The sequence below is a fragment of the Zeus faber genome (genome assembly GCF_960531495.2).
Source record: "Zeus faber genome assembly, chromosome: 14".
NCBI classification, from domain to species: domain Eukaryota; kingdom Metazoa; phylum Chordata; class Actinopteri; order Zeiformes; family Zeidae; genus Zeus; species Zeus faber.
The window spans coordinates 20,322,557-20,337,556 of NC_137200.1; the positions used below are offsets into that span (position 1 = coordinate 20,322,557).

General features: G+C 45.8%; 1 protein-coding gene across 1 annotated transcript in view; it reads left to right on the plus strand.

Annotated features, from left to right (window-relative positions):
• LOC307239799 (cell adhesion molecule 2-like) overlaps positions 1-15,000 on the plus strand; it is a gene marked incomplete at both ends in the record, with an annotated part of 248,514 nt that overhangs the window by 167,655 nt on the left and 65,859 nt on the right. The window contains one exon of the mRNA XM_080013365.1: positions 6,586-6,612. Coding sequence (XP_079869491.1) covers positions 6,586-6,612 — 27 coding nt within the window. The remainder of the gene's footprint in view (positions 1-6,585; positions 6,613-15,000) is intronic.

A 15,000-nucleotide genomic window follows, 5' to 3' on the forward strand; every position in this document is an offset into this window, starting at 1 on the left:
CCCCCAACCTGTTGTTTTTACCTCTTTTGGGAACGTCCAAGTATTAATTACCGGCGGGTAGAGACCCCCCCCCCCACCATCCCCCTGTGATTTGAACCGTGCCTCGGTACACAGAGCTGCATCTAGTTAATTCCGTCAGGACTGAGGCCGCCACAGGCTTTTTTTTTTTAAACAGATCACAGCAAACAAGCAATGGCAAATACAAACTGTGTCGTAGTATCATCATATGATTAGAATAAACGCCACGAGCTCACAGATAGAAATTTGATGTTAGTTGTAACTAATGGGAGCGGATGGGGGGGCTGCGTTTTTATCAACGCATGCAAATGGATTTCGGCTTCCCAAATCTGGATTTCAACGTTGGTAAACGATTATCAGCACAAAGGTAACGGAACCGGTGTCAGCTCTGTGAGTATCAAGAAAAAAGATAGGTACAAAAAGCCCCAAAAGATATGATTCCACTCGTCTTCAGGCCATCAGTTGGTTTTCAAAGCCCATGCAGGTTCCAGTCAAGTAAATACGTCATTTTCTGAAACGAGATCAATGTGCTTATTTTGGAAGGTGGATATGAGATATTATAACAACTATTTCGTTTAATTTATCATCGAAATATCACAACGACAAACTGAAATAACTACAATGTGCTGATTTCTTCTGTTTGTTTTCCACAGTGGAAGGAAAGTGAAAAGTGTTGAATGCCAATTCGGGTTAAAATCATCCGTCTCTCCAGGCCCGGAGAGGCCGGTCTTGAGGAGGGGGGAGATTCCCCGGCCGGCGGCCGGTTGTTGGGCCGGGTTACGAGGCGATAATTTAAATTTTATCCTCGCACTTCCAAGAATTTTATCACTGCCGTACTTGCCGCAGTGCCGGCCGCTGCTGTGACTTCTCACCCGGCGCTCGGTGCCTCACACACACTGCTGCTGACGCGCCCCGGCAGCTCCACCCGCCCACACCAAACACCACATGTTGGCGGGGCACGAGAGCAGCGCTCCACATCCTGAAAGACTGAGCACTGCGGCGGTCTGAGCATTATTGATCTTGGAAATTTGAAAAATTTCAATAAAAAAAGTCTTTCAGCTTTTCCCTATCAATCTATCTATCTATCTATCTATCTATCTATCTATCTATCTATCTATCTATCTATCTATCTATCTATCTATCTATCTATCTCTCTGGTCCTGTGCATTCACGGCGAGGAAGACAAACGCGTAGCCCCAGTGAGGTTTTATTTTCCCATGTACATTGAACCCCCAATGTCTTCCCACTGGTTCTAATAAATCCCTCCTTTCACTCCTTTCACTCCTTTCACACTGATGAGCATGTGAGGTGGAGGAGCCTCCTCAGGGACGCTGGCCTCCATGTCCAGCGTGTGTGACAACAGCCAGAGGCGATGGACCAGCAGCGGTTAACGTCTGCTGTCACTCCCTGTGCCCTTGAGACATGATCTCTGTGTAGGTTGCCTTCAGGCCACAGCCTCATGTTCACTATATATATATAGTGTGTAATATAATGACACTACGACACAGAGGGGAAAAAATCCCACTTTCAAATATGTGACAATGACACCTACCTATAATAAATGGGCTTCATCGACCTTCCTGAATTTATATATATATATATATATATATATATATATATATATATATATATATATATATAATCCTTAAACTATAAACCTTATGAACCTATTGTCAGGGTTTGACCGTTATTTGAGAATTGCTTGGAGTACTGTTACGCTCACTGGCTTGGAACAGACGTGAATAAGCCATAAGCACGACACAAAAACAACCAGGTCAAAGTGCACAAGGTCTATTCCAAAGAACAGGCAGGGATCAAAACCAGGAGATCCGTCAGAGAAGGCAAAGTCTGCCGGCAGGGAATCAGACGGAGAATCAGCGTCCAGGGAATCAGGCGGCGGTTCGGACGGAAGGTACAGGAAACAGGAAGTAGTTACGGGGAAAGCTGAGCGTAGTGCAAGAGACAATCTGGCAGGGAGCAAAGGGAAGTGGACTGGAATTTAGACTGAGGGACTAACAAGGGAATGAGCTGCAGACGGGGCAAACCAGGTGAAGGGAAGGGAGTCACAGCAAAGCAAAAGGGAGTGGGAGGACCTGAAATGACATGGAGGTTGGTGACATGGCATGAGGAAATGACCAGATGAAAATAAAACAAATATAAAATACTGGGAGATCAAGGAGGACTCATGACAAGTTCATTGGTCCTGAATGATTACTATTCAGGACCAATAATTCCAGAGAAATAGTGGTCGAGAAATTCAAACAGTAATGACAATGGTAGAATGGCAATAAACCTCGTCATTGTTATTAATTGTTACCGGTTGTTATTACAAACAGATTTTTTACAAGGAGATTGATTCAGATTGAGACGGGTGAATTTCCAATATATTAAGCCAATATATATATATATATATATATATATATATATATATATATATATATATATATATATATATATATATATATATATATAACCAATATTATTTGAATGTAACTGAGTACCCCCTGCACTACCCCTAGGACCACCATTTTTAGAAACACTGCTCTAAATGCAGCCTATGTCACCATGTGTTTGCTGTTATGACACATGCATAGAGGAATTAATCCAACCAGGTACCAAATGATGGTTTTATGGTGGCGTTCTGCTGAGATGTATATTCTATGGGAAGAGAGGAGCAGGAGACAGCGGGTGGAAAGGAGAAGATCAGCAAATAATGCTGGAAAAGAACCGAGGTCGTCGGGAAACGGGCAGTTTGAAGAGCGGGAGCCCAAATCGGCGATAGATCTGACAGCCAAACGCAAGTCGTCCCGGGAGAGCGACACCATGAGGACACGCCATGATCACTGCTGTGCAAACGTCTGACTCTGTGTGTCTGTGTGTGTGTGTGTGTGTGTGTGTGTGTGCGTGCGTGCGTGTGTGTGTGTGCGTGCGTGTTTGACTTGCTCCGAGCTCTCGCATCATTTATTTATGACAGTGTCACCCTGACAGTCACAGACACAAACACACAGACACAACACCTTGTTCAGAACTCGGTGCCCGGGGGTACCGAGTTCTGACTCACTGGTTTCAATCAAATTCTGTTTTTTTCTCGTTTGTTTGCTTAAAACGTTGCACGTTGTATTCTGGGATCTGAAGTTCATGTCCTGGTTAAGCTGAAGGAATTATTATTATTATTATTATTTTTATTATTAGTATTATTAGTATTATTAGTATGATTAGTATTATTAGTATTATTACATAAGTAAATAAGTAAATAAGTAAATAAGTAAACAAGTGATTATTTAATGATAATGATTATGATTATTATTATTATTAAGTAACTAACTAACAAGTCATCATCGTTATTATTGTGGTTGTCGTTTTTGTTATTTTTGTCATTATTATTATTTATTTTTATTATTATTATTATTATTATTATTAAGTAAGTAACAAGTCAGTATTTTATGATAATGATTATTATTATTATTATTATTAGGTAACTAACTAACAAGTCATCATCGTTATTATTATTGTTTTTTCCTTATTTTTATAATAATAATATATATATATATATTTTTTTTTTTTTGTAATTCGTCATATTTTATGATGAAGTCTCCTCTATATGTCGTACTGTGTTCGGCATCAGTTCCTTTTCCCTTGTTCTTCAGACACCAGAATAAAGCGCAAAACAGTCGAGAAAGGCCACGCACGATCACGGCCACGTGACAGCGCACGATCACTCACACATGCTCGCGCACACCAACAGCCCCGGCTGTTATGCCGGTTGCCTGGTAACTGTAACGCTCACCAACACAAGCGCACGGACCTGGACGAGCGGCTCCACTTCCACTCTGGCTTGTGCGCACACACACACCGTCTCTCTCCCGCTCTCTCTCTCTCTCTCTCTCTCTCTCGCTCTCTCTCTGGCTTATTTGCTCTTCATTTGCCTCAGCTCATGCTCCCTATTTCCTCCCATTCTACCTTTTCACGTCATCCATCATTATAGTTAGGGCTAGGGTTAGGGTTTATTTGCTCTTTTGTTCGTCTCGGCTCATGCTCCCTCTTTCCCTGCTTCTACCATCAGGGTTAGAGCTTAGGGTTCGGCTTCATTTGCTCGTCATTTGTCTCGGTCCATGCTCCCTCTTTCCCCCTTTCTCTCCCCGCCTGCCTGCTCGGGGGTTACGGATTGTTTCTATTGTTTCTATTTGCTGTCATAGGGATGGAATTGACCAAGTCGTTGCTCTCGTCCAGAAGTGAGATCTCAGGGTTTTTGGCTGACGGCCCCGGTCCGCCTCTGCTTTTCTTTGTCCCTTTTCCCTGTTGTTTTTCAATAAAAAATAAAAAAAACGTCAGAAAGGTGTCAAAACAACAGAAGACGGCTATTTGTTTGCATCTCAGAGCGTGTGCGTGTGTGTGCGTGTGCGTGTGTGTGTGTGTGTGTGTATGAGAGAGAGAGAGAGAGAGAGAGAGAGAGAGAGAGAGAGAGAGAAAGGAAATAGAGCGATGTTGGAATGCAACATCGAATTTTCCGGCAAGCATCATTCTATGGTGTTTTTGTCTCACATTTTTCATCATTGCCTTGTTCGATCCCTATTGTGTGCCGTTAATGTTGATGAAAGGCAACAATTACATGCAAATTAGCTGCTTACCTTGTGGAAAAAAAACAATCATCAGATGGAATTGAGAGACCACAGAGACAATAGTCTGTTTTCTCTCTCTCTCTCTCTCTCTCTCTCTCTCTCGCCCCTCTCTCTCTGTTTCTCTCTCTCTCTCTCTCGCTCTCTCCTCCTCCACATATCCTGCCCGTGCCTCGTATTTGCTCCAGCTCCGCCTATATGAGCACTTTTTTTGATCACGATACAGCAATATCGCGATAGTTTTCGATGGCATCATGACACGGGTGATTCTGCAATGTACTGGACCATGCACATCACAAAATCTGTGTAATTGAAGACGGAAAAATGTGCTAAACAGATATTGAGCAATGGGAATCGCTCATACACTGTGTTTATTCAATGCATTTGCGAGTGCGGCCCGTTTCGCAGAATTTGGAAACACGGTAAGCCCAAAGTCTTTTGGTAACACAGTGTTTCCCAACCTCTTTTACTTCCCCGTAGCACTTTTTTACAATGTGAAATGATACCGTGTGAACCACTTAAAACCATCACAAACATGTATAACTCCACTTATTAACTTGGTCTACTTACAGCCATGCATGACTCACAAACTATTTTAAATATCGCTCAGGAGTCACTCCAGCAAAAGACTGAATCTTTGACTCACAAAGCTGAAAGTATTTACGGAGGACTGAATGCAAGTCAGACTAACCTTCAAGGCATATGGCACAATTCATTTTGAATGTGACTGATTTTCCCTTTGCATTCCACTAAAATCGATCCTTTTAACGGAGTTAAATGACTCTCGGGGGGGGGGGGGGGGGGATTCCATTCACAACTCGGAGCCGAGCCGACTCTTCTGACTGTCGCTCATCGTTCGCAGGAAGTCCCCCCTCGCTCGCCGCGTGTCACACCGACTGGACCGAACCAACCCAGAGTCGGAAAATCGAACGACTCTTTTGACTTTAGTGACTCGTCAGGAACAGTCTCGGAAAAAAAAGAGTCGAACCTTTCATCACTGTGTATAGTCCTCACTTTGAGAGAGAAACTTTGTGACGCTGATATTCGGCTCGGAACCGACGGATTAGATAAATTGGTGCAGCAATTTTCCATTATTCGATTTTTTTTCGTGGAATTTGAAACAAATACATTAACACACACACAGACACACACACACACACACACACACACACGTATTGGTCGATAGGTCTGCAGATTGCGCTGGTTTTCATACAAAGGGTGAGATTGGACTCAAGCTGCTCATTAGGTTTTATTCATGGGGCAGTAGATCAGGAGGTAGAGCTCTCAACCCATAATTGCTCCTGATGGCTGCGTCCATCGGTGGATGAATAATTGTCCGCAAATATGAGGATGTACCCGGATTCATTAGATGACTGTGCATTTGTGACCTATGACCTCTACGAGAGGAAAAATAGACATCAATGTTCCCACATGTCATTACGCATATGCACGCACAAATAGGCAAATAGCTGATTTTAGCGGGAATTCAACTAACCCAAATTCGGCTTTAATGAGACTACAGTGTCTTTGTTTGTGATTGTAATTGCACGCACGGCACTTCACAAGCACTCCGACGGGATTCCGCGGCTCCTGTCTCCAGCGGTCCCAGTACAACCTTATCGGATCGCGGAGTGTGCCAGTGGCGGCCCCCGCATAATGTGACGGGGCTTATTGAAAGATGCCATTAGGGCTTCAATTTGTCAACGATAAAATCTAAATAAGGACATTTTCCCTGGCAGTGCTCAGGCAGGGGCAACTTGACAATGGAGATAAACACGCCGCCCGAGATATGCATTGTAGACTCCTATCTGTTCACTAATCACTAATCATCTAATCAATCTAATCACCTGTTCTCCCTCTTTTTTTTCTCTTTCTTGTCTCTTCTTTCATTCTTCTCGTATTCTGTGTTCTACCTCTGCCTCCTCTCTCGCTGTCTTGCCGCCTCTCCCAGTGATGGCTTCAAAAGGCAAAGTCCGAGGTGAGTTTTAGCCCTGCCCCTGTCATATTGTTCCCATAGCGGTTAAATTAGTTGTATTTTATTTTGATCCTTTGTAGTATTTCCTTTTAAATACCACGGACATAGACCATTTACAGAGCTTTCCAGCTGTTACAACACCAGCCATCAAGAATGGCCGCCTCCAGCCGGCTGCCAACCGGCTGTCAGCCGGCAGCCAGCTGGATATAGCCATTTATTACATTCAGATGAGCATGGACCTTTCACCGGTCTATCAAGGACCAGCCTGCCATTCTAGATGTTTTCATCTGTAATTCCCTGTTTGCAAAAGAGTGATTGACGTATCACTATGATTGTAATATTTTTTATATTGCGATGTTTCCTTCCTCCCGTTTCATGACTCGCAACGCTGGTAAAATGGCTCACGGTCGGCGGTGTTGGGGGACGTGTAACACCCAAGGCGCTGTTGTTTTGTGGGATTCCACAGTAATCAAGGGCGGCGGGACATGGCATAATTTTGCGGGTCAGTGATGGCGAGATCTACTGTTATTTACTGGCACTCCAAAGGGCTCGGTGCGTAATAGTCTGAAGATGTGACTCTGGCAGTATCTGAGGCGATTTACGACCAGAATAACAGTGATGGTGTTTAACAAGAATTCTCTGTTTGCTCACAGGCTTGGGTTTAATGTGTTCGAGCATCAGAATTGAACTGTGCAAATTCCCCCCATTCTATGTGTGCGGCATGCTGCAGTCATCCAAATCTTTGTTTGCCACGACGATCATAGGGCAGAGAGAAGCAGCAGAAAGGTAGAGTGCTTCCTGGAGGGAAGATGGGATCCAAGTATTTGCATTGCACTATATATGCGAGATATGCTTCTCAAAACTAGAAGAAAAAGAAACCCTTCAAGGATGCTCAATTTCTGGCTATTCCAGCAAGTCCAATTTGGCACCATTGACTAGTAATGGTAAAATGTTGCTCTGGACTTGAAGCTGCTACCTCAGCAAAGACGTGGCGATAAGATAAGTCACATGGTCATACAAGGGTTAAATTTGCATTGAACGTAATTAACCATTATTATGAGCGGTGTCACAATTCTGATTTGAAATCGAATACCGATCGCAATGAGCGTTCGATTTTCGAACTTCAAATTCACAAGTGGGTTCGCGATTCCCCCCGTGTTCTCGTGGTTTATATTGTCCGACATAGTCGCTATATTGGGGCGGTCAAGATCTGCCGGCAGTCTGCGCTGGGGGGGTGGGCGTGGGTCCCTGCGCGGAGTCAATTGCGGCTCCCGGCTCCGAAACCGACTTGGAGTTGTGAGAGCTGCGCTGCGCCGCGTCCCCCCCCCCCCCCGCCAACCTGACCCCCGGGCTGCAGGAAGGAAATTCGAATATTACAATAAAAAAAAAAAAGTTTTAATTCAGAGAGAGAAATATTCCCGCCCCCCTCCCCTCCGGCGTTTCACTGTGTGTACAGGGGAGAGTGCGCCTTTGACCAGAAGGTCCAGTAATTTTACAGATGTGGAGGCGCGAAATAAACCCCACCGCCAACGACGGAACGTCCTCTAGTGCAGAGGTTCCCCACCCCCGGCTTGTGGACCGCGACGGGCCGCGGGGCGTTTGCCACCGGACCGTGAGAACACGGGCGGGATTTCTTTTCCCGGGAGCAAACTGCCATCTGCTCCACCGCGGAGCAGCAGCAGGAAATGGAGTACATAAAATACATCAAAAGTTTTTATTTGCTTTGTTTTTGGAGGAAAAAAGACGGCTCTGATCTGAGCTGCGGAGCTGCAGGTAGTGATTTGCTTTTTACTACCAGCGCTCCCCTCTGGCAAAAAAAAACGCCATCAGTTTTACTGCGCTTATTATGGTGAGTAACTTAAAAGTAGTGTAATAAGTAACTTTTTATTTATTATTCTAAAGTCTAGTTTTGCTAAAGCTCTCGGCTGTTCAGGTGTATTTCAAATGTGTATCTAAAGTATTTTCATACTTTTGTTTTGATAATTTCTTATATTCAAATTAGAGTTACATACAAAAAAAAGTGTTTTTTTCTTTGCAAATCGAGACTCGATAGTCTAACAGCGGCACAGCCGTCAGTGCCCAAACATAAATACATACGTTTGAATCGAAATGAATCGTGACCTTAAAATTGAAAGTCATACGGAAAAATCGTGGATTTGGAGAACCGTGACACCCCGGGTCGTTGCTTCACCAAATGAAACCAGGTCCGAGACGATAAAACATTGGGCGAAATGCGTCAAAGTGAAAGAGCTTCACGAGCTTTCTCTGGCAACTTCCTGCACCCGGCAGCTTCACGCCACTTGACTCCAGATTTGGGGTGCACTTTTTCTGAAAAAAACAACAAAAAAAATGATAATAAATCGATTGAATTAACGAATAATCAATGGCTGAGAGTTCAAGGGCAAAAGGGCAAAGCGACCAGAGGAGAACAGCCAGCTGAAGTCCCTCTCACACTGCGGAGGAATTTAAACCTCGTCGGTAGAACAGTGTAAGAGCCTCTCCCCACTTTCAAAATGAGGTGATGAATAACCCAAATTTGCCGGCAGTGTGGTGAAGGGATGAAAATCACAAGTTATGGCTCCTGTCAGCAGCCTCGTGAGAACATGATTATCTCATTGAGCCCGGAAAAGGGGAAAATGCCGTCGAGTCTAAATGGACGTATCGGACCTGACGTCCGTGCACGCGATGAGAAACCAAATCATCCGACACCTACGTTACTCGCCCCCCACCCCCCCGCCCGCGGCGCGTTTTGGCCCCATTCGGTAGCGGCTACTACCACGGGGCCGAAAGCCCAGCGATAGGAACGGCTCACGACCGTATCACGCCAAGCCGTGCGTAGCGGAACCCTCACCGTCCACGCTGAGAGCCGCTCGGCCTGACCGTGGAAAAGGGGCTTTGTATTAGTGCTGCCGCAGTACAGGTCCTCCTCACGTAACGACCGAGTTCCGTTCCTACAATCAGGTCGTTAAGTGAATGGGTGGATAGGCGAGGATCCGTGTTGTTTCACGGTAAGAGGGCGTGGCCATTGAGAACGCTAGTGTAGTGAATACTAGGAACGACTGCGGGAACGGATCGTTAAGTGAGGAGTACCTGTATTGTAACTGCCCCTGCTCATATTGGACTCACTAGTCACAAGCAAGCATAGTGCTAATATATAGCATAGTGCTACTAGATAAGATAGTGCTAATAGTGAGCATAGTGTTCCTTGATAGCATTGTGCTAATCGTTAGCCTAGTGCTGCTAGTTAGCATAGTACTACTAGTAAGCATAGCGCTACTAGTTAGCATAGTGCTACTAGTTAGCATAGTGCTACTAGTTAGCATAGTGCTACTTCATGTTAACTTTGTGTAGATGGATGTGTACGCGTTTTCTACGTCTTTCTTGACTTCGCTGTTGTTGCTGCCTTGATGCCTGAATAGCCTGATGATCAATGCCATCGAACACTGAGGAACAATTGATTATCAATGAGTTTCTGAACGCCCCTGATCCAGTGGATGCGGATCAGTGGAGCCTAGCGGCTCAACTTTAGCCAACCTGCTCTTACACTTGCTGCGAATTGATGGGTCTTGACAGCCGCATCAAAGTCCGACTGCCTGTTCCCCAACTGAAATTAAAACAGGAAATACCAAGTGTGAGCACGCCCTCCCTTTCCCTCCACGTGGCACGTTGGCAAATGTCGGTATGTCGGAGCCGTGAAAGGCGCGCGCGGGGTGAGGCGCGCCACGCGACGTCAGGATAGTCCATGTCGGACGAGGCGTTTATGACCCGCTTGGCCCGCCGTAGTTTGGAGTTGCCCCCGGTGACGGTACGGCGACGCAGTTCCTTTGTAGAAACAAAGCTTATATTTGGTAGGCCAGCAGCTGTCAATGTGACGGAAGACGTCCGCCGCAACCGGCCCGCCGGTACGACAAAAAGCAGAATAAGTGCTTTCCGCTCATGGGATGACAAATCCCTCTCCGTGCCTTTGCCGCTAATGGCGCAGAACCGCTCAAAGTTTCATGTCCGCATCAGTCAGGAGCGGGGGGCGGCCGCCCGCGCGGCGCCATCGAGAGTCGCTCCGTTCGCTGCGTTCGATACCACGGCCGAGGCGCTCGCTTCCGAACGTGGATCGTGACGCCGTCCCTAATCCGGAGGAGAAGGCGCCCGAGCCCAAAACGCCCCGGAACTCGAAACGCGTCGCCCTTCGGCGCGGTGGGCGGTGCCGCCCGAATCGGCGAGGAACAAATCTTTACTCAGTTACTGAATTGTGAGGAGAAAAACCTGCAATCACAGCAGAAAGTTGACTCATTGATTTAACCTCAAGCCTTGTAATTGTTCCAATCTGAAAATGGACATTCGACAAACACGCAGCGTTTCAGCAGAAGCGGATTCTTTTCGGTGGAAATGTTTGCGCGCATACGTGTGCTCGGGGACAGCGTTATGCTCATAAAAAAAATAAATAAATAAAGGTTCAAAAACAAACAAACAGACGCAGCGTTCTGGAAGAGGCTCCGTCCCGGCTCGACAGGCGTCCTGGGCTCTGCCTGCACCGCGCAGGAAGGTGCAGGCCCCCCCGTTCCGCGCCGTTTTCGTAACCATGAGGGGATGTGGAGTGAGAAGTAAAAACACGCCGTTCCGGCACGCGCCTCGCCGCTGCCGTCGGGGGGGGGGGGGGGGGGGGAGAGACAGGTGCCGCCCGATCGCTCCCCCTCCGCGCCCCCCAGCCAGGGGGGATGGGGGCCGCATACCTCTACCGCTTACCTCTACAGCCTACCTCTACCGCTTACCTCTACAGCCTACCTCTACAGCTTACCTCGCCTCTGGACGGCCCTGTCGTTTAGATCGCGTGGCGTCGAAAAGGAAACAAAACAAAAGACCCTGTCGAGTGGAGATCGAGCTGTGGAGCCCTTTTAATGAGGCCGTTGGCAGCGTCACATGAAAGGCGGACGAGATTTATGCCGATCGGCGGGACGATAGAGGCCGTTCAGCCGACGGGATGGGCACGTCAGTGTGTGCGCGCGACGTTGTGTATGTGTGCCCCTGCGTGCTTGTGTTAAAGGCCTGATTTATGGCTGTTTCACTGACTAGCTGAGTGAGTGATTGACTAGGAGTCCCTTTGCGCGCGTGTGTGTGTGTGTGTGTGTGTGTGTGCGTGCGTGCGTGCGTCCATGTGTGTTGGGGGGCTACGCCTCTGCATGCGAACGCACCGCTGCCGCCCGTCCGTCCCCGTCCAGGTTCATCTAACAGCAACCGGGATGAATTCCACACATCTTTCTGCCGGCGCAAATGAGAGGTTTTATTTTTTCGGGGTCGTCGGGAGTGCGGCCCGAAAAAAAAAAAGCGGCTCGTCGCAGACGCCGCGCAGATGTTTGGCGCGTGCAACCGCCCACATAAAAGACGCGCACGCACACGCCATGCGTGAGGATCCTTTTCCAAATGCTTTTCTTTCTCAATTGCTCAATTGCTCGCTTGTCTTGTGCGCCCGCTCCGGGTTTCTGCCGGGTTCTGGGGCGTCCCGGCCCGGTTTCCGAGCATCTGCGGGCGCGCTGCAGTGTGTGGAGAAAGTTTTTTTTTATGGAATCGTTTTTATTTTTTAAGTGCCTCTTTGAAATCTGAGATCTGCCGTGCAGACGCAGCTCGGAATCCCCCAGAGAGGCCGGTGGCCAAGAAAAGAGCGAAGTCCCCAGGTCGCATCTCAACGACGCGTATCTGTCGATGAAGTTCATATATGTCAAGCTGTTTTAACATTGAATCCATAGGACCATCTAGTCACTTTTTAAAAGTGAGTTGTACTTATATTTAGGACTGTACCTAACTGTTCAATGCGATTATTCAACTATTCAGCGGAGGGCGGGCAGAGCTGCCTTTTCTAGGGCGCAGTCCTGAGGGGAGCGTCGAAAGGGAGTGTGGCCCACTAACTGGGTGCCCGCGATAGGCGCGCCGCAACAGTGTGGTTTGGTTTTCCGTCTCTTTAAGGAACGAAACACGTGCGTGATGGGCACACTTTCTCAGTGACTGTCTGCCCGATCACCCCCTCTCCATGCGTAATGCGTGTCTGTGAGTCGTGGCCTCCATATCTGTTCTGATTGTTATTTGTATGTTTTCTGATTGTTATTAGTTCAAGGTCAAGTTCAAGTTCTAGAGGTTTATTTGTCACATACATATACATAAGTTCATACATATATGCAGTGAAATGTCTTTGCAACGCACTCGGAGATTATGCAGGATAAGTACTAAAAATACCATGATGTGCGTCATCGACACGGAGGCATGCGCGTAGTGAGCACGTAAACTAACTGGGCGTCGGCCGTCGCCGGCAGGTTCCTGGCGCAGGCTGAGGTCATGGTGTCAGCGTTTTCAAGAAGCTCAGTTTGACTTTGTCCGCACGAATACTCAGAAAACACGAGTTTTGTGCGTAATCGACACGAGGTGCTCTCGCAGGCTGGCGCAAGGGGCGGTGCCACAGTCTCGATCCTGGGTTTTATAATTATATCATATAATTAATTGTCTGTGTTGTATTAAATATACATTTAAATCTTCCCCAATGAAACTTACCTTAACTTACCTCCAGTACTTACCTCACAGAGTAGAAATCTGATTAGTATAGTGTTATTAGTATGTATTCTGATTGTTATTAGTATGTATTCTGATTGTTATTAGTATGTATTCTGATTTTTATTAGTATCTATTCTGATTGTTACTAGTATCTATTCATTTTTTTTACCCTATTAATTGAGTACTAGTACTTATTTTTACTAGTACAATTTTAAATGAAACTATCAACAAGCTGTTTTGTGTAGTGATTTCTGATGACGGGTAAAACATTACTGGTAAAACCAGTAACAATGTCGGTAATCACACAAAGCCATACAGTATCCAGGCCTTTTGTCTGGTCTTGAGAATTTCAATGGATCCATTTACCAAAGCCAGATGCTCCTGAAGACGCAGCGGCGCGAGCTTAAAGCAAGGACGTCATTTCCCATGCAAAAGGAAGCTTCATGGTGTCACACACACACACACACACACACACACACACACACACACACACACACACACACACACACACACACACACACACAGAACCAGTAGATATCAGGTGCCTGCCTGCGCTCACTCGCCGTGTCATTTTTCGAGCTGGTTTCACACGTCTGCTCTTCATCTTCCCGTCAGAAAGGGCGAGTCGGTTGAGATTCAGCTCTCTCTCCCTTTCCTTTTTGCACCCACCTCCGTTGCTGGTTCTCCTGCCTATCAGCGCTCCTCTCCGCAGCGTCCTGTGTGTAACTACAACCCTTCTCACCTTGGCTCCCCTCTCGCCCTCTCTTTTTTAGCCCTTTTTTTACTCCCTTCTTCCTCTCGATTCCATTTGCCCTCGGAAGTATTTGCCAGGGGCACAGGTTGTGCCGCTGTCATCAAAGAAATCCGCTCACAACCAAATATGTGTCCTTTTCAACACAAAAAAGAAACAATCAAGGGCAGGGGTATGATGGATATGATGGATTATCCATTTCTGCTCATTTCTCCATTTTAATTATTTTTTTGCTCGTTCCTATAATCAGTTTATTCTGCCTGATACATTTAAAAATCCAAGGCTTTTGTTCTGGTGTGGTTTGGTGCGTTACACTGCAGAACATTAGCATTAAAAAAACAAAAACCTTTGCAGTCCGAAAAAAATTCAATTCAGATAATAATGAAAAAAAATCAAATTTTAAAAATAATTTGAAATATATACAGATAGCCAAAAAAACAGAAATATTCATATATAACAAAAAAGAAAGTCATTTATGTATAAAAAAAAAAAAAAAATATATATATATATATATATATATACCAAATAAACAAAGTATGATACTATGCACAGGATAAATTACTGTTACGATATATAGGGTATGAATTATGAATATGAATTATTGCTATTGCTATTGTTGTGTGAATGTGTGTGTGTGTGTGTGTGTGTGTGTGTGTGTGTGTGTGTGTGTGTGTGTGTGTGTGTGTGTGTGTGTGTGTGTGTGTGTGTGTGTGTGTGTGTGTTTGTGTGTGTGAAAGGAGGGGGGCGGGGTTGGCTTGTGTATGTGAGTGCGAGAGAAAGTATACTGGAATTATTATCATAAATTATTATATCATAAATTCTGATCATAGTTTGTGAGGCTCCATTTCTTTTCCCCGCAGAAAGAGTTTCTTTGAAGCCAAAACGCTCTTTACCTTTTCTCCACACATGAAGCAAAACTGTTGACAAGCCCCAGATGCTTATTTCAGGGTTAATATGCAGCGAGAGTCGGAGGGAGAAAAAGAGAGAGAGAGGAGGGGAAACAAACAAGAGCTGAAAAGCACTGGGGTGGAATAAAACCGCTCCAACTATATTCCATTATTTCCAAAGAACAAATGAAAAAGATTTAGAAGAGACAAATTTAGAAT